This window comes from Tachypleus tridentatus, chromosome 13, assembly GCF_004210375.1.
Source record: "Tachypleus tridentatus isolate NWPU-2018 chromosome 13, ASM421037v1, whole genome shotgun sequence".
NCBI lineage: Eukaryota > Metazoa > Arthropoda > Merostomata > Xiphosura > Limulidae > Tachypleus > Tachypleus tridentatus.
This window is the reverse complement of record NC_134837.1, coordinates 103,545,289-103,565,854: the sequence shown is the minus strand read 5'-3', so window position 1 is coordinate 103,565,854 and position 20,566 is coordinate 103,545,289. Positions and strand designations below refer to the sequence as shown.

Here is a 20,566-nt window from a genome sequence, read left to right as displayed (position 1 = left end):
AAACAAACAAACAAACAATCGATTCCTCAGAGTGAAAAGTGTGCAGATATCTCACTGTGTAACTTTGCGCTAAGAGAAAAACAAAAACTAACAAAACAATGGATAGCTGACAAGTATAAGTCCTCGTCATATTTTATGTAATTCTTGAAATAATTTTATTTTAATTCTATTTAGATTCGATTAGACACTATCCTTCAATTTTATGGAACTAATATTTTAATTAATGTTTTTGATTAACATAAAATCTATAGTTTATACTTAGAACGCATAATAATTAAACAAAGTCATAATCTATTACACAAATACACAATGGGTCCCTTCAATTGAAAAAAAGGAGAAAAGCGCGAGTGTAACTGGTCTCCTCTGTAGGAGACAACATGCATTAGCCACGTCAGTTTCTAAAGTTAAACTTTTAATATAGATATTTGAAAGAGTTATTTATTCAGCGTCATAATGAACATTTTTCGGCTTGCTGGAGATTTATCTCATCTTTTGGCTATTATAATATTGTTGGTAAAAATATGGAAAACAAGGTCTTGTGCAGGTATGAAAGCAGTACTAATAGTAATGCTGTTGCTAATTTACTAAACAAATAAGACGCGTTGTAAATCGTCGTAGCACAATGCAAGTAAATTACGAAAGTTAGTCTTGCATAGTGTTACACAAGATACAGTTTGACTTGGGTTACTGTTAGATTTAGGATAAGATTAAATGTAATCATATAACTCGTAAATGGTTAGCAATGGATGGGAGCTTGTGATAAACGTGAAAGTTTGCACAAAACTTAAAAGTAAATGCATCTGTTGTGCACAGGAAGAGTACAATTCAACATAGTTGCTGGAAATTGTAATCTATTTATCTGTATCTACGGTGCATTGCTTGTGCTATAAATTTGAGTCAAATTTTGTTTGCAAGAAGTGACAATGTACAGGTGATTCAACCCATTGATAATAGCATCACCAAAGTGATATTTCTGAACAATGTTTAACAACAAAAAACTGATCTCCAGATGAAATAAGTTTTACCTTTTATTATTAAGTTTAAATTTCATGGATATATTCTTGTTTATTATAAACAAAATATAACTGAAACATTTTTCTGCGAAAAGAAAACCAGAGAACTTAATATCTCTCCTGTATTCTTCAGTATGCAATGCTTATATCTAACTGCCAACAAATGTGTAAAAGTTCAAAGAATATCAAGGTGAATGCTATCAAATTTCTATACTAAATTCTATATGGAGTGACACTGCAATGGCTCTGGAACAGTTTGACTAACTAAATAATCTGACGTTTAGTGTTAGTCTAGTGTTGCATTTTAAAACTGTAGGCAAAATTTGTTAAAGCTAATTTGTAATAATAATGAATAAAATGTGCTTAAATTTTTTTTAAAGTTATTTCTTTGTTTTATACTTTGCGGCTAGACACCTCTTCAAATCTCAATTCTTAAGGCTGTCATAACAAGTTAGGTTAGGAAAACAGTTGAGGGGAGGAACACTATGCCTCATATGAACAACATTTTCCTGTCTTGTTTCCATGTTTTTTTAAATCAAGCCATAGTTGGTCCATACAGATTTCAAAAAAATGTAAAAGATACTGAAGTGACCACTAATTCTATAAAAAGTATGTTATGAGTGGACATCTTTCTTCGGGTAATTTCTCTACTTAAACATGACAATCACATTAGCTCCAATTTTTCTACACTCACAGATGAAACTGTTTAGGCTTTTCTGCTTTTATAAGAAAATAAAAGCTGAACATAACACTTCAGATGAGGACAAATGAGTCCAGTAAATGTAACAAAAACAGTTTCTACTTCATTTCAAAGTATCTGTGAAGTGATTCCAAAAGTTGTTGCCCTCAAACATAATTACATTAATGTAATAATTATACTGTGTTATCTATCATTAATTTTTCTGGATACTGTAAAAATATCCTAATAAGCAAGTGTAAAGTTGGAATGATTAATGAAAAAAACTATTACAAATTAGCTGGAGTGTATATATATATGAAACAAATGAAAAGCCTTTTGACCTCCATGGTTTAAAAGGTTGATGAATCGACTTCCAAACCCATCTCTGTTCCTCCCATAGATTCCAACAAACCTCAATATCCACATCCTTCAGTTTCAAATACAGGCATTTCATCTGATACATCTTTTTCTCTCACCCCAAGAGGCAAAACAATTATTCGTTCGCGTCCTCAGTCACTGGAATCCCCTTCCAAAAACAAAGACCTGCCCACTCGACCCAGGGCAGGATCCATGTCTAAAAAGTGGACTCTTTGACATCAAATTTAAAATCATGCAGTTATGTTTTGAAATGAAAGTAAGTATGAAGGTATGTTAAATTACAAAATTATATATTCTTATTTTGTTTATCAATTGCTTTGGGTCACCATGAACCACACAAGATAAATATGACATATTAAAGATGTTGTCAAAAACAGTTAGGTTGTTTGAAAAATTAATAGCAAATTTTAAATTTTATCTTTAATAAGAAATTAAAAAGAAAAGCAACTTTATTAATCAAAACAGGAACCTAATGAATCTGCACACTTTTGTCAACAGGAAACAAAATTATTTATGATCAGTGATGATTGGAAAACCCACTTGTAGAGAAAAATATATATGTAAAAATGGCTGGTACGGGTTGAGAAATTTTATGTAGAGGAGCGAACAATGTTTTGACTGTCTCAGGTCATTGTCAGGTTCACAAAGAAACAAAGAGGTAACTGACCGATAGCTGACCACATGTTTGAAAGGGGTTGTGTAATTGAGTGTAGGAATGTTAAGGGCATGCTAAGATCTTTGATTATATTTATCAATATAGGTATAAAGGTGTTCCTTTATATTGGTTTATTTTTGGGCTTGAGTTGTATAAGTAAGGCTTCTTTAATTTTGTGTTTGTTTATGTTTGTTTCTTTATTTAGTATTTGGGTGTTTTCTATGGTTATGTTGTGTTTATTTGATTTGCAGTGTTAGAAAATGTGTGAAGGTGACTTTTTTGTGTTCTTTGAATCTGGTTTTCATTTTTCTGCTTGTTTCTCCAATATAGAAGTCATAGCAGTTATCACATTGTATTTTATAAATAATGTTGGTGTGGCGTTTGTCAGTGTAGTTTTTACATAGTATAGACCTCAGTTTTGTGCCTGGTTTTTGAATAAATTTGGTATTAACAGGAATGTCATATTTTGTTACTAGTTTTTGCTAAATGTTGGTTATTTTTCTGCTGATTTTGGGAATATATGGTGTGCAGTAGTGTATGGTTTCTTGATTTTTTAAATCATGGGGTATATATACTTTATTAGTTGATTTTGGATTTTATCTAGGTGTATGCGTATAATGTTTTCTACTGTTTGTGGAGGAAACTTGATTTTGATGAAGTATTGTTTTATTTTGTTTAATTCATTGTTAATTTTATCTGGTGAGGATAGTTTTATGGATGTGTTTATTTGGTTTCTTAGTATGTATAATTTTTGTTTTATTTCATGTGCTGAGACCCAAAGAAGGTATAGTCCAATACAGGTGATTTTTTGATGGCCTCCCATTTTAAATTGAGTATTGGTTCTTGTAATTTTGAGGCTAAGAAATGATATTTGATTGCTTTCTTCCAGTTTACATGTGAAGTTAATGTGATGTATAGAGTTTATGTGATTGAAAAAATTAAGTATGTGTTCTGTAGATGTGAATCCTGCAATTGTGTCATCCACATATATCTACCAGTATAGTGGTGGAAGTAATGCTGTGTCAATTGCTTGTGTTTCAACTTGTGTCATAAAAATATTGGCTGGAACTGGTAATACTGGATTGCCCATGCTTAGGCCATTTGTTTGTATATAGTTGTGGTTATGAACATGAAGTTTGTCTTCATCGTGGCGAATTCTATGAGGGTTGCTGGGAATGTCTATTGATGGGTTAGGGTCTCAGGTATAGAGTTCTAAGACTAGGCTTCAGCAGTTGGGACTTCTGTAAATAGGAATATGACATCGAAACTGGTCATTTAGGCTTTCTGAATAAGGTTAGATTTGAAATTAAAAGAGTCTTTGATGAATGAGCTGACTGATGTTACGTATTTGGAGAATGCCCATGTTATGTATTTATCAAGAGTGTAACTGAATGATTCATATGCCTCTTGGTGTTGATTCATGTCCATGGTGAGGTGACTTCCCAGGGAAGGTTCTGTTCTTTCTGGTTACCTCCTCTGGGACCTAAACATCCACCCACGTGTTTGCCATGCGTGGCAACCCATGAAGGGGAGGAGAGGATCCTTGTGGTTGAGGGGTCTAACCCTAACACACCACTTTGGCCTTGTATTACTGTAGACGCGTGGCCTTTGGGTGCCCCCCCCCCTTTGGTCAATTGGCTGGTCCACTTGGACTAGAGTCAACCAAGTACCAGTGTTGGAAGTTCTCAATGGGTGTTGTGGACATTGTGTCTGATGCTGGTGTTTGGATATAGTGCTCATGAAACCCTGGCATTGCTGCAATGTCCTTGCATGACATTGTAGTGCATCCCTTCGTAGGGCTTCATGGATCCTCTTACGAAAAATTAAAATAAAATAGTGAAAAAACAGTCAATAGGTAAACGACCATGTCTTGAAAACTCTGAGCAGCAATCTTCAACATCTGTAACACATACATCATTTTCTTATACTACATTCTCTTTCAGAAAAACCTTTAGGGCAAATGTCCCCCTTTTTTATTCAGAAGGGAGTAGAGGGACTTGCTGGCTCTCCAAAGTCAGTAAAGAAGCTTCGATCTGGAGACATATTGGGTGAAACATCCACATCCCAACACAGTGAACTCCTCTTGAATTCAAAGGCAATTGGGGATGTACCTATTGAGGTTACCCCTCATGCTACCTTGAATTCATCACGAGGACTTATTGTTGAGACGGATTTGAAGAACGTCCCTGAGTCAGAGATTCTCGCTGGTTTCTCCACTCAAGGAGTTTCTGCAGTGAGGCACATCTCCACTTGCAAAGATGGAGTTACACTGCTGACAAATATCCTTGTTTTGACATTTACATCACCACTTGCACCTGCCACTATCAAGGCAGGTTATCTAAATTGTAGGGTACAGCTGTACATTCCAAACCCTCTCCAATGTTTCCAATGTCAGAGGTTTGGCCACTCAAAGACATCATGTCATGGTTCCCTGACCTGTGCTCGTTGTGTTGGCAAGGACTACGATGCCTATGAGTGTGACACGGACCCACATTGTGTCAACTGCAATGGTTCTTACCCTTCCTACTTTCGTTTTTGTCCAAAATGGTAGGAGGAAAAAGAAGTGCAGCATTTGAAAACAACTTGTAACATTAGTTATCCTGAGGTTCAGAAATTGCTGTCTGCCACTTTTATCTCAGACATATGCTGCTGCACTTCGTTCCACAACTACAGCGGGAGTGCAGACAGATCTCTCTGTGCCTCCAAGAGAATCGTTTTCAAAACAAATGAAAAGCCTTTTGCCCTCCATGGTTAAAAAGGTTGATGAATCGACTTCCACACCCATCTCTGTTCCTCCCATACATTCCAACAAACCTCAAGATCCACATCCTTCAGTTTCAAATACAGGCATTTCTTTTGATACATCTTTTTCTCCCACCCCAAGAGGCAAAACAATCATTCATTCGCATCCTCAGTCACTGGAATCCCCTTCCAATAACAAACACCTACCCAACGACCCAGGGCAGGATTTATGGAGATTGCTAGACCTCCTCTGAATAAGGACAGTAAGGAAAAAACACATGGTTGTAAACAGAAGGGTTCTCCAGCCACTTTGCCTACCCATCATTAAAAGTGGCTACCTTGATACAATGGAACTGTCGAGGTTTATGTTCTAATCTGGATGACATCAAAACACTTATTACTTTCTACCATCCTGTATGTCTTTCCTTACAAGAAACATTTCTGGAACCTACCAATACAGTTACCTTTTGGCAGTTTTCTTTGTACAGAAATGACAGGCTGTGTGATGGACTGAGTACATGGAGGGGTGGCACTGTTGGTTGATCAGCATGTGCCCACCCTGTCTTTGTCACTCAACACACCTTTGGAGGCCATAGCCATCTGTGTTTCCTTGAGTCATACCATCACTGTTTGTTCTCTCTACCTGTCCTATGGAGAGACATATGATCAATCATACCTTGATGCTCTCATTGAACAGTTGCCATCTCCCTTTTTCATCCTGGGAGACTTTAAGGACATCATCCCCTCTGGGGAAGTGCTGATACCGATAGGAGGGGTTGCTCCATTGAGGTGACTGACTGTAGTTCTTGTACTTACCTGTTAGTCTTCCTGGCGGGTTATGACATTACCACTATGCTAGAGAAAGTCCTTTACAACTTCTCTTACTCTGCTTTCTCTCTTAACATTGTAGACTAGGTGTCAACATTGGTTTTATGCTTTTTTCTGTTTTTCAATGCTGTTTTGTTTTACTTTAATTTCCTTTTATGTATTTTACTACATTTAATTTATTTTTACCTTTCTACCAGATGTTTGGCACAGACAGCCTAGCTGCTTTGTGTGATAAAACACTAAATCAACCAACCAACCAATGATTCATATGTGGACATTATTGGTCATAGAGGAAAATCTGGCTTATGAGGTTTGGGGATACCGTATGTTTGGTGTATGTGTGAGTTGATCTTGCGTTGGTATGAATAAAGTGTTTTTGAAACTGTGTTGGCTTTTCTCATTTTTAAGTGTTTTTTTTTAGTTGGGTTTTGTGTGTCTTTGTTGGATTTGTGTGTATTGGTTTAAATTTGTTTGTGTTTGATAGGATGTTTTTCATTTTTTGGATGTATTCGTTCGTGTTCATTATGACTTTAGCGTTTCCTTTATCTGCTTTTAGAATTTTAATGTTTTTGTTGTGTTTTAGGTTTTTAATGGAATTAATGTCTCTTTTTGTGAGGTTGTTTTTTTAGTTTTCTGTTTTATGAAATTTTTGATGTTTTTGTGAGAAAATTCTTTGAAAAAATCATTTAAGATGTTTTAGGTGTTTCTGGAAAATATTAGTTTTTAATTTTTCCTGGAATGTTTGGATGTTGGATGTCAATAGAATTGTTGAAGTTGCCTTCTTTCTGTTGGTTGTTTTGTCATTGTTTTTGTTTTCTGTAGAAAGTATCACAAGTCTCCTGGCTTGGTCTTCTAAACATGCTGTAATTTCTAAGGTTGGGTTGTACCTAGGTGCTATCGCAAGTCGAATCCTTTGTTAAGTAGATGTATCTCATCTATGTTTAATTGTCGGTCAGATCTGTTAATTATGAGGTTTGTCAATGTTTGTCGTGTTGGTATCTTTTTTTGTTGTTTACATCGTAGTTTCTCTAGTTTTTTGTTGTGGCAGATCTTTTTGTCCCTGTCGTTCCAAGTTTCATTTAGTTGATGTTTTGTTGTATAAGTCTGTCAATCTGTTTTAATGCCAGTTGATGGTCTAGGTTCATTTATTGTTTCTGTAAGTCATGTTGTTCTTTGTATTTCATGTTCAACATGGCTTTAAGTAGTTTTTTCTGTAAATTTTGGATAATGTCTGTGCATTGATTATAATGTTTCATTAGTTTTACCTTTACAAAGTAAAAACTACACTGACAAACACCACACCAACATTATTTAATAAATACAATGTGATAACTGCCATGACTTCTATGTTGGAGAAACAAGTAGGAAAATGGAAACCAGATTCAAAGAACACAGAAAGTCACCTTCACACGTTTTCAAAAACTGCAAATCAAATAAACACAACATAACCATAGAAAACACCCAAATACTAAATAAACAAACATAAAGAAATGCAAAATTAAGAAGCCTTACTTATACAACAACTCAAGCCCAAAATAAATGAATAGAAAGGAACACCTTTATACCTATATTATTAAATATATCCAACATCTAAGCATGCCCTCTACATTCCTACATTCAATTACACAACTGCCTTCAAACATGTGGTCAGCTATCGGTCAGTAATCCTGATGATGACCTCAGAAGGTCAAAAGGTTCGCTTCTCTCCATAGTGCTTTCTCTACCCATACCAGCCGTTTTACATATGCAAGATTATTTATGACATGATAACTGAAGTCCTAGAACTCAAAAATTCTTTAAAGCCACTCTGGTGTTGAATCTTTTGTCCTATAAAATGTTGTCCAAATAACTGAAAAATATTGGGGAATAAGGAGGAGGAGGCGGCAATGTTTTATAGCCCAATTTATTGAGTTTTTGGAGTTTCATTATAGCAGTGTGTGGCCAAGCATTATAATGTAGCAAGATTGGTCCTCTTCGATTGACTTGTGCTGGCATTTTTTCATGCCACTTTCTGTGCATTTCTTCCAATTCTTGACGTTAAATCTTTGCAGGGACATTCTGGTCCCAGTTGAACAAGCTGAAGTGAATAATAGTAGCCACAGACCAGAAGCTTCATCACAGTTGAGCTGCAAATTTCTGTTGTTGTAAAGAATCCACTTTTCATCATGGGTCATTTTTATTGCACAAAATGAGCATAGAACATAGTTCAAAAGGGTAAGTTTTCTGATTTTCACTAAGTTTGTGTGGAACCCATATGTGAAACCTTTTTGCTTTTCCAGTTTGCTTGGTCCAAAATTGCGGAAATTCCAACACCCAATCATTGTGTCATTTTTCAGACAGTTTGGTGTGGGTTTCTTTCAGCTAATGTTCTCAGTTGGTTGATTCCAACAGCAGAAGGATATTCTGCCCCCTTATCTTTAAGGCTCATATCTCCATTATGAAACTTTTGGAACCAAAGCTGTATTGTATGTGCAGAAGTGGTTCCTTCGCTCTATTCTTGGTTGATATTGTGAGCTGTTTGTGTTGCATTATGACTAAGTTTGAATTCATGCAATAAAAATGATGTGCAACTTTTGTTTTCTATAAATTGTAAATGTCTGAAATATTGGAAATAAAGTTTTAGAAAAGAATAAAAGCACTAATTAATAGAAGAAAGTTTTAGTTTTTCAATGGTATATATATATATAAAAGAAGCTATAAAAAAGACAGGTTTCTTATAGCTATAAATGACTGAGATTTTGATATAAAAATCTGTCATTATTTTCAAACTTAAAGTTTCAGGAGAGTAGGAACATTTCTTTATTAAAGTACTTACAATAAAATAATGGCAATCAGGTGTTAAACCCTGTTATAGTTAGTAGTTCACACTATTACCCAAGTTTAAATATTAATTTGTTACTAGTATTTATTATTGGATGCTGATTACTAAGAAGTGTATATCCTACATTTTGGTTGCTATCCTGCTATAGTCTTCAGGGAGGTCCTGAAAAGGAGTCATAAATCATAATAAAAAGGCTAGTGTGCCATCCACTTGTCTAAGGTCTCTCCCATAAGAACCTGGATTTCTTTTGTATGTTGACTAAGTTTTTTGTCCTTCAGATGGTTTAAGAAGCTTCTTTTATGTTTCATTTTCTTGTGTGTGTGCTCCTTATCCTATTATTTTTTGTATTAGCTTCATTCATTGCACGATCATCTTTGATATTATGGGGTATTGCAGATAAATTAATATTACAATCTTATTTTCCTTGCTTGTCTTTTTGTTTCTTTAATGTATTAATAGTCCATTTTTACAACAGATGTAAATGTTTCTACTGTCTGTCAGATTTTTAGTTGGTTACATATCCTGTATTTTCAAAGAGACTTTTGACGTTGAGAAACATAGTTGTGTGTGTGTGTGTGTGTGTGTAGGTTTTTTCTTATTCTTGGTGAGCTGTTTGTTTTTGTTTTTTACAAAGAGATTAGGGTATTCACTGCCAAGGAGGTTATACTGATTTTTTCTTCCTTGTTCATAATAATTTCAGTACTGTAAGTCTTGTTTATTCTGGAAACTTGGCAGTCTGTGATGGCTTTACATTATTGGAGTAATTTGATGTGTGGCTGAGGTGTTTACCAGTATATGTGCATTTCATGTAAGCTTCAGTGATGTACAAGTTGTGTATCTTGGTCACCATCACATCTTAAAGTGGAAGTTTATTTTATTTCCACTATGAATTGTATTGCTGTATATTGTCTCTTCAGGTAGTTCATGAATTGTGGATTCTTGCAATACAGCTTCAAGTTACAAAAATTTCAGAAATTATTAACTATCTTGCAGGGATCAAAATATTACATTCAGGCATTTCCAATGAATTTAACTTTACTGGGGAATTTCATTTGTTTTAGTTGTTTTGCTCAATCAAGAATGCTTGGCCTATCTGTATTTCTTTAGTTATGACCAATGAAAGTAAACATATTGCATGGATTAAATTAAAAAAGTAATTCATGAGGGAATGTAATCCTCCATACAGCTTTCCCTTGAGTGAATGCAATTTTATTTCATCATTTTGATCACTGTCTTGTGTCAGTTACTCTGGATATTTGAGCTACCGCTAGTGTATATCATTGTGATCTTGTAAGTTAAGAATAAAACCTCTGTGTACTTTTATTTATAAAGAACTAATTTAGTAACTATGAACATTTACTACATCCATTAGTGTCACATGAAATATTTGATTGTTTAAATTCATTGTTTGAAAATAATCAGCAGTTATTTACAATTGTTACTGCTTGATTATTCCAATTATCCATTTATCAAAATTATAATCAGTTAATGTTACAAAAGTAGTTAAATAAATTAATGTTTCCAGTTTCATCATTTTCATTTATTCTAAATATCCAGTAATCAAATATTATCATTAATATTTTTCATTGATAATTCAAACTTATTTAGTGTAATCAATTAGTGTTACAACTCACAAAAATAATTAACTAATCCAAATTAGGGTTTATAAATATTATTCAAACTATTCAGGAAATTGAAAAATTGCCATTGTATTTCCATGTTGTTAAATACAGAGCTACACAATGGGCTATGCCTGTTACGAGTATCACAACCTGACTTTTAGTATTATGCTATTTTTATACCTATCTCATATAAGAATAATAGATTATTTTAATATAATTCATTAATGAGCTAGACAGTTAATCAAGTAGCAAATTTCACTAATTGTAAAACATATGTTGATGTCCAAAAAAATAAAAAGTATTTGCTATTGTTAACTGCTGGTGCTCTCCTATCTTAAAGTATTATTATTATAAGTAAAAAAGAATGGTTTGATGACTATGTACCAGAATAATTTCAGGTTAGGTTCAGAGGGTAACAGATAAAAATGCATTTATTCCTTAATTAGTCACATGGTAAAATGGAATATGTGTTATTGCCTCATCATTATGACCCCAATGAGGTATTTAACTTGTTAAGAAGCTCAAACTTTATATTCTTTTTGTTCAAACTCTTATTTGTAAGCAAAAGAGGATAATGAAGCATCAGGCTATGCTTAAGATATTAAAATGTATTGCACTGCAGTAAGGCCTTTGATACCTATCTCTGTATATAAAATAAAAGCCAAAGTGGCAATATGATGTACAAGAAGTAATTAGACATCTAAAACAATTGATTAAACAGAGAGATGCTAGAAATTAATAAAAAGACATCTTTTAACCATAACCTAAAAAAATGCATTGAGTAAACTGTAATCATAGGAAATTAAATTGCAGCCTTGAGTATTCTGTAGTTGTAGGTTTTTGCATAGTTTCAGATTGGAATCATATCTCTTGCAACTACTTGGACACAATTAAGAAAGCTGCTGTGTGCAGGGCTAAGTAAAGTGCAATCTATCACATCATAATTAAAGAAATAGAATGGGGTCATAATGATCCCACAGAACCAATTGAAAGTTACAGATAGGTACAGAAGTAGGTACCAAAACAGTTGTATGTATATTAAGTAGAATTATTTAAAGTAAAATAAAACTTTGGTTTATATATTAACCAATTTAAATTTGAAGAACAAGTGTAAAACATATTTATATTACACAAGAGTGATTGTAATAGAATTGAAGTTAGCATTAAAGCATGTTGAGGATTTTATGAAAGAATAGATTTGCATATGAAGATAAGTCAAGAGATCACAACCTGTTTTTTCTTGAAAAAATGGATTACAGGTGAACAAGTTCAGGCATATATGACCTTGCAAAATCTTAATTTATGACTTCTCATTGTATTATTCTTAGAATTTAACTCAAACCTTTTGTGCAAAATATATATATCTTGAAAAAAAATCCATAAAAATTTTGCATAAAATGTCTTTGAATTAAATTCTAAGGATAATACAACAAGAAGTCATACATTAAGATTTGGCAAGGTCATACACATCTCCAGGTGAAGCAATATTTTTTCTCCTCTCAAGTGCTAAGACTGTGAAACAGATTGCCAACTAGAGTTATAAAAGCTGTAGGTTTACAGAAACTTAAAAAAAGGGTTAATGAATATTTAGGGGATAAAACATAGTTGAAGTTAATCATCCTTTAAAAATGTTCCATAAAATTTTATATTCTTGTTTTGCAGGTATATCTGGAAGGAGTCAGATTTTATTTGCCCTTGTCTATACTACACGGTATCTTGATCTTTTTACAACCTTTATCTCTCTCTACAACACTGCCATGAAAATTTTCTTCATTGCAACATCATATGCAACCATCTACCTGATGTATGTGAAATTCAAAGCTACATATGATCATAATCATGACACTTTCCGTATCGAGTTTCTTCTGATCCCTGTTACAATCTTGGGACTTTTGGTTAATCATGATTTTACCCCACTTGAGGTACTATAATTAATTAATTATTATGTTTTTAATTTTTAGCTTAAAATGTTGAGTATATTTATTGTGATTTTACTGAGTAAGTATTTGACTTCTAGATATAATTGAGTATTTTTATAGGTAAATTTCAAGATTAAGTTCTATGAGGGGTATTTTTTAAAAGTGATGAAGTAAAAGAGCAAATAAAAACTTGTTTGTTTATTTAAATGTTCAGATTTTAATTTTTACTTAAGTGATTTCAAGGTAAAGGTACATAATGAAAGTGTGATTTTATTTGATTATTCGTAGGCCAGAACTAAAGGAAAAAAGCATTTATAACAATAACAACTGTACTTCATGCAGGTTTTGTGGACATTTTCCATCTATTTGGAGTCTGTTGCTATCTTGCCTCAGTTGTTCATGGTATCGAAAACTGGAGAAGCTGAAACAATCACTTCTCACTACTTGTTCTGTTTAGGCCTGTACCGTGCACTTTACATTTTTAACTGGATCTATCGATATTACTTTGAGGGCTTCTATGATATGATTGCCATTGTTGCTGGAGTTGTCCAGACTGTACTGTACTGCGATTTCTTTTACTTGTACATTACTAGAGGTGAGTTTATTTTTTGTAGTTGGTTTGAAGAAGCTTAGCAAAAGGTTTCATCTGACTTTTTATTTCATTAATTATCTTTCATGAATAATATTTAAAATCTAGAAACTAATTTTCATTTGGCCTTTTTGTTAAATTACCTTATTTCTGTCTTATTATAAAAGGGTTAGTGGAAGAGTTAAAAAAAAAGTGATTTGAAATTGTCTGATTTGAAGTACTCCAATTGAGAACACCACTGAAATTAACCAAACCATTTTTGTAAGGAGAAAAATAATGGTGAACAATGTATTTTCTTCTATCTTGTGAGAAAATACTTAGTTTATGACAAATTTGGGTAGAATTTTAGAACTTTTGACAACATGGGAAACTTAAGATTTTTATTCATATTCTTTACCCAAACCAGTTTTCTTGCCTAAGATGGGCTTTCATGTTTAATTAATCTTAATTAATTACAAGTTATATTCAATATTTTACTGCAAAAGATTACTTAATTAGAAAGTTACTAATGTTAGAATGTGTAAAAATTCATAATTATTTTCTTTCTTCAAGTGCCTATTTAGCCAATATAAGTTGAGTAAAACATTAGCTGGAACACAATGTCAGAGATATTTTGCACCAAAAACTTATACTTTATGTAGAATATTGCATAGAAAATTAAGTTTAACCATTTGTTCAGTTGTTTTAAAGTTTGTATGTTATGTTATATTTTTCTTTACATCAAAAAATTCAGAAACTTTTTTTTTCAGTAATAAAAGGAAAAGCATTGAAGTTACCAGCCTAGATTCATTAACTCTGGGAAAAGTTAACCTGGTCATGTCACATGTTGAAGTCCTCTGTGAAAGAAAGAAAAGATTTGCTGTGTCTTTGCTAGTAATTTTGTCTATGCTCACAAACATTTGGACTTCTTCAAATAATGAAAGCCTGAATCTGGGCTCTTGTGGACATTTATTTCCATTTGCACTTGAAGCTTGTCTTCCCTTACTGTTGTCACTGGATTTTCTCTGTTCTAGCCAAATATTTTAGTTTATAATGTTGATATAAACTATATTCAACATGATACATGTGTTTGATTTTTTCATCATAATATTCTACAACTGTATGTAACCTTACATTAAGCTTTATTTACATATACCAGTAGCCTAATACAAGTGTGTTAAATTGTTTTGTTTTTTTATGAATAGTCATAAATGTGTTTATTTACCTTCTAAACCCAACCAATGTATGGTTTGCTTATGTCTTACATTTAATTCCATTATCTCAAATGATCAGTGGAAAACATCTTTAATTTTGAGAGAAGTACTTGTTTGGATAATGTGTGTAGGTTAAAACTATGAAGGAAGTGTGTAATGTACATGGCCATGAGTGATGGTTATAGTACTTCCAAAAATCTTTTTGGATTTTTTCTGATTCACATTATGATGCAAAAATCAATCTTTTGGAGGGTATATTTTTTATTAATGCTGATACAGTTATATTTAACACTTATTTTCCAGTCATTTATTCTGAGATATGTATGATATCAAGGGGCAATATCTGAGAGAATAAGGTGAAGAAGTAACATCTACATAGACAGTTTTTTGTTTTGTTTTTACAATAAAACCATTAGTGTTGTCTGACTGTTAAATAGCAGTTTTCCCCATAGTAATTAAACACACAAGCAAGTCAGGTGAGGTAACTTCATGTTAGAGGAATTTTGTATTTTACAGTTTTACTGTTGTGAAACGTGTAATGTAAATGCAATAAATATTGTAGGACAGTATTTCATTGTAATGCTTGTCCATCTTGCTGTGCTACATTGATCTACTTTTCAAATTATGGAATTTGTTTTTGAAGGCTTTGGTTTCTTTCTAGAAAGCAACAGAAAAGTGAAGCTTTGCATAGTTTTTATTTTTCTGTATGATTATAAATTACTTTACACATTTTTGAATTAGTTTCAATATTGTTTTTTCAAGCCAAAAATTTATAACTTGTATCAATCATTGTCAATTATATTTTTTAAAATTATATTTGTAACTAACCTAATGTGACCAGACATTTAAAAACAAAGAGTTAATTTAGTGAAATATCTACTCTTCAACTAATCACATTTATATCTTGTAGCAAGTGTGAATGACAGTATACTGTGATTATTTTTGTTGTTTTTTTAAATATGAGTTTTCACCATTATTTATCAGAGAATAGTAAAAACACAGTGTCATCCCACGCTTTGAATTTTTGAATGTTTACCCTTTAGAGATAGAGTCACTGACTTGGTGAACTGGAGTTCAAGGCTTTGGTTTCTTTCTAGAAAGCAACAGAAAAGTGAAGCTTTGCATAGTTTTTATTTTTCTGTATGATTATAAATTACTTTACACATTTTTGAATTAGTTTCAATATTGTTTTTCCAAGCCAAAAATTTATAACTTGTATCAATCATTGTCAATTATATTTTTTAAAATTATATTTGTAACTAACCTAATGTGACCAGGCATTTAAAAACAAAGAGTTAATTTAGTGAAATATCTACTCTTCAACTAATCACATTTATATCTTGTAGCAAGTGTGAATGACAGTATACTGTGATTATTTTTGTTGTTTTTTTAAATATGAGTTTTCACCATTATTTATCAGAGAATAGTAAAAACACAGTGTCATCCCACGCTTTGAATTTTTGAATGTTTACCCTTTAGAGATAGAGTCACTGACTTGGTGAACTGGAGTTCAAGGCTTTGGTTTCTTTCTAGAAAGCAACAGAAAAGTGAAGCTTTGCATAGTTTTTATTTTTCTGTATGATTATAAATTACTTTACACATTTTTGAATTAGTTTCAATATTGTTTTTCCAAGCCAAAAATTTATAACTTGTATCAATCATTGTCAATTATATTTTTTAAAGTTATATTTGTAACTAACCTAATGTGACCAGGCATTTAAAAACAAAGAGTTAATTTAGTGAAATATCTACTCTTCACCTCATCACATTTATATCTTGTAGCAAGTGTGAATGACAGTATACTGTGATTATTTTTGTTGTTTTTTTAAATATGAATTTTCACCATTATTTATCAGAGAATAGTAAAAACACAGTGTCATCCCACGCTTTGAATTTTTGAATGTTTACCCTTTAGAGATAGAGTCACTGACTTGGTGAACTGGAGTTATTGTATTCTTTGTATTACTTTTACATTAGATTTTGTGAAGATGAACTTTAATAACCCTTGAAAGTCAGTTTTTTCTGCTTTTAGTTGATGTGTTTGAAGTATTTAAATAAGTATTCATTTATTGATATTTATTGTATTTTTTTTATTAATCCACTAATTTTTCAGTAAAATATTTAAACTATAAGCTTTACAGTATAAAGAAATACATATTAGTTTAGAGGACCCATAGAAATTAATGTTTTGACCAAAATATTTCAATGATTGAAACATTTATCAATTTTTTGACCAAATTTCTTTCTTGCACAACTTAAAGGGTATTTGTTTTACACTTACTGTGTTTTAGCTGCATTTCTCTGTTAAATGTTTTACTACATCGGTATTATGTATAATAAAACTGCTTTTCATAATTATCTTTTATTCATATATGACATAACCATATTTCTTCACCTCAGAGTTAAAACTATATTTTGTGTGTATCTGCTTACACACTTTCATTCTTCAATGGTCAGTTTTAAGTTTAAAATATGTAACTTTTATTTTTTTCAGCTATCTACACATTTACTTTTCAAATTATATTCTTCACTTTCAATTTAAATTTTGAAAACATGTATATTCTCTGTTCATAGGATAATAGTAAGCATAATTGTCAATAAACTAATTCTTAAATTGAGATGAGAATAATTTTGTATAGTGTCAGATTACCACCATGAAAGGAAACCTATTTTTTACTATTGAGAACAGATGTGTATTAATGTCCTACAACATTAGTATTCAGAAACAACAGTTTTTGTTTCCCTAATAAAATAGCCCTAAATGTTAGGATGCTTTGTGTGTGCAGTCATTTGCAGTAAAAATGTATTCTCAAGATGGCCAATGTGGGTATCAAAACTCGTTAAAATAAAGTACAGAACAATGTTTTGACCTTCTTAGGTCATGCCTTTATTAATTTTTTTTTTTTCTGCATCAAAAAATATTTCTGTGACTAAGTTCATCATCTATTTTGTATTTCTAATAAGTATTGTAACTAACTATTGCTGACATTTAAGCCTTGCTTATTTTTGGTATTCACCTTGTTTCTGTTGATATCTTTCAGTGTATAAAACTGGTTACTATAGCATATGCATCTTTTATATATATATATATATATATATGGCAAAGGCAGGGAAGATGTTTGGATAATAGTAACCAATTAGGTTTTAAAAGGGAAAGGCTTCAGAGCAAATAATCCAATGATTTAGATACAAGTAGAAAGAAGGCTTAGGATTATGCAGCTTTGTCTGTAACAAACTGGCTGCTGGAGGAGACGTGGGAAATATTTCTTTTTTTCAACAAAAAAACAAGAATTGTGTCTATACCAAAGTTATGTCAGATCAAGACCCTAGTGTGGTATCTCATAATCTTGGATATTCTATATAAGCAATCATTCTCACTATACATATTCAAGATAAGATTACATTCTTGTTTACTCCAAAATTTTTGCACCTCCATTTGGATGTCAAAAACTGATTTGCTTACCTGAAGTTTAAGTAAAAATTACATGCTTGGTGTTAACGTGTTATTGCAGTTGTTTTTGAATTCCGCGCACACGTGCATATGCACATGTGTGCGTGCACACACACACACATGGGGGGCTAGAAAAAAATTGTGAAACTAATAGTTTCATTAGGTACTATATCTTTTAACTATAAATGAACAAACCTGATTATTGAAAATACAAACCTTAATTCTACATGCATAATATGTATACATATATGACATTCTAACTATAATAGTTATCCTTTCATTTCTGGAATATAGTCATTAAAGAAATCCAAAAATGATTTTGAAAAAAAACAACATACTCTCTGCTAAAGGTGAACAAAATACCGATGTTTCAAAAATGTTTTTTTTCAAGGTGATGTTAAAAGTAACTTGTTAAGTCACAGGCATAATAAAAAAGTGACAAGAATACCATGATGCCATGGTAAAGTTGGAGTGTTAACTAAAGAAACAAAATAGCTAAAATATTAAGTTTCAATGCTAGATGCCAGCGAACAGTTTTTTTTGTGGGAGAAATATTATGAGCTGAATTAGCTATGATGTTATTGTAACTTGGTTATGTACACAAACATTCTTTAAATCCATAAAGCTGTCCCCCAGTGGTACAGCAGTGTGTCTGCAGACTTGCAATGCTAGAAATCATGTTTCAATACCCATGATGGGTAGAGCACTGATAGCCTATTGCGTAGCTTTATGCTTAATTACAAACAAACCAAAAATCTACACAGAATTTACTTGTAGTTTTAAAATGATGTTGAATATACATAGCAAGTAACATAGCCACAGTTAAACTCACAACAGAATGGAATATGTCAGAATTACATTTTTACATTGTTTAGCCTTTGGTAGGTAGTATGATACCATAACAAATTAATCACTTTTGGGAAGGATAAGTAAAAGTCATTTACACTGTAAAATATTTGTACATTTCTGATGTTTGAATGTACCATGGGTTTATATCTTCTTATAGTATTATAACACTTATTCTGGATTTTAGTTGTTCTGAATATGTACAGATTTCACATAATGCTCAGCAGATAGCCCAATGTGGCTTTGCTGCAAGAAAACACAAACACAAATAATGCATGGTTGAGAAAACCATTAAGTTGAACTTGTTTCAAGTTACAATTGTTCCTTTGTTGTTCTGGAAGTAGGTAACATTTGTTACTGTCCATGGAGAGCATTGCTTAATGCAGTGTTAAGTGATAATGTCAAAAATTTGTTTTTTAATGGTTTCTCAAGTGATATTTAAAAGTTACCTCTCACATGTGTTGTAATGAGGATGTATCGTCACATTGGTAGTGCTTTAGTTAGAAGCCTAACATTGAAAACACTTCAAAATAATGGACTCGGAGACAGATGAATAGGTGTTAAGGATAAAAGAAAGCCCTCCTAATTCAGTGGGCGATACTATTGAACTTTGAACTGTGATGAACTTGTGCCAAAAATGGATAGAGTGAAAACTTCATTGAATAACCAAATGTCAATATCTAATTTGGATATATCTAAATATGGGACTTATGTGGAACAGATTATGGGTACAAGGTAACTGTCATTCCCTTATCCTAAATAAATTATGGGAAGCCTACAAGGAGGAGTGGTGTGCTTTCAACATGAAAGTCTATGATGGAGTGTTTTTGCAATGAAAATTCCATATAAGGGTTAATTTCAAAATGCAAGATAATTAAGTAAAACATGGGTGGGCATAGTAAAGATTGAATACCATTTTTAGATAACAAGATCAACCTTTGTAACATTTGTGCAATGGCACAAACTGTAAATTCAAGAGAAGTGGAGAAATCTGTCAAAATGTACAAGTCAAATTTAGTTAAACTATATGACAAGTAAGCCTGGAGAAGTGCAAGCCCCATGCTTGATTGTACTGTGTTTAAGTGAGAACAGCTTCATCATGAGGATTCGTACTTTCTTATTATAAACTTCGTCTAATCACTTTAATTAAAGACAATGTGACAGCTAGTTACAATATGACTATACTCAGAAAACATTTATCCTTTCTTAGGGCATTTCCATTCTGGCAGTGTTTCACAAGTTAAAACAAGCATCTGTTTAGCGTGAAAATGTATTCAAAAGTGTAATTACCCAAAAACAGTATAAATAAAGACAAGGCTGTACCATTGCTGATTACAAAACTTTAAATATCTTATAATGAAAACACCCACGTGGAATCGCAAAATAAATTATACTGATAACTATAATGTTTTCAGAAAGTAAGCTTTTACCAGTGTACTAATTCATTCCCTATGAAGGGACAGCTATGTTCTGATTAATTCATTCCCTATGAAGGGACAGCTATGTTCTGAGAATGCCTAGGTTTTCCTGTTTTTGTGATATTTAATCAATACTTACTTAAAATTAAAATAGTTTAATTTGTTTGCTGTTAAGTACAAAGCTACACAATGAGCTATCTGTGCTTTGCCCACAAAATTAAAATAGAAAAAAATTGTTCCCTTTTTTGTTTTTTGTAATTCGTGAATGGAAGTTATTACATTTTAACTATTTAACACTGGGAGAAAACAAAAACAGAAAATGAATTAATCTATGGTAATCACTTGAATGGTGGATCTCTTTACAATAGTTTCTTATAAGTAATCGCTATTTGTGTATATTTACTGTGTAGTG

General features: G+C 32.2%; 1 protein-coding gene across 1 annotated transcript; it reads left to right on the top strand.

The window, feature by feature from the left end:
- The first annotated feature begins 330 nt into the window (after positions 1–330).
- On the top strand, positions 331–14,437 carry LOC143239638 (ER lumen protein-retaining receptor 2). The gene is made up of 4 exons (XM_076480946.1): positions 331–544; positions 12,401–12,660; positions 13,000–13,252; positions 13,996–14,437. Exons 1-4 carry the CDS (start codon positions 454–456, stop codon positions 14,028–14,030), a joined length of 639 nt encoding a protein of 212 aa, XP_076337061.1. The 5' UTR covers positions 331–453; the 3' UTR covers positions 14,031–14,437.
- The last annotated feature ends 6,129 nt before the right edge of the window (positions 14,438–20,566 follow it).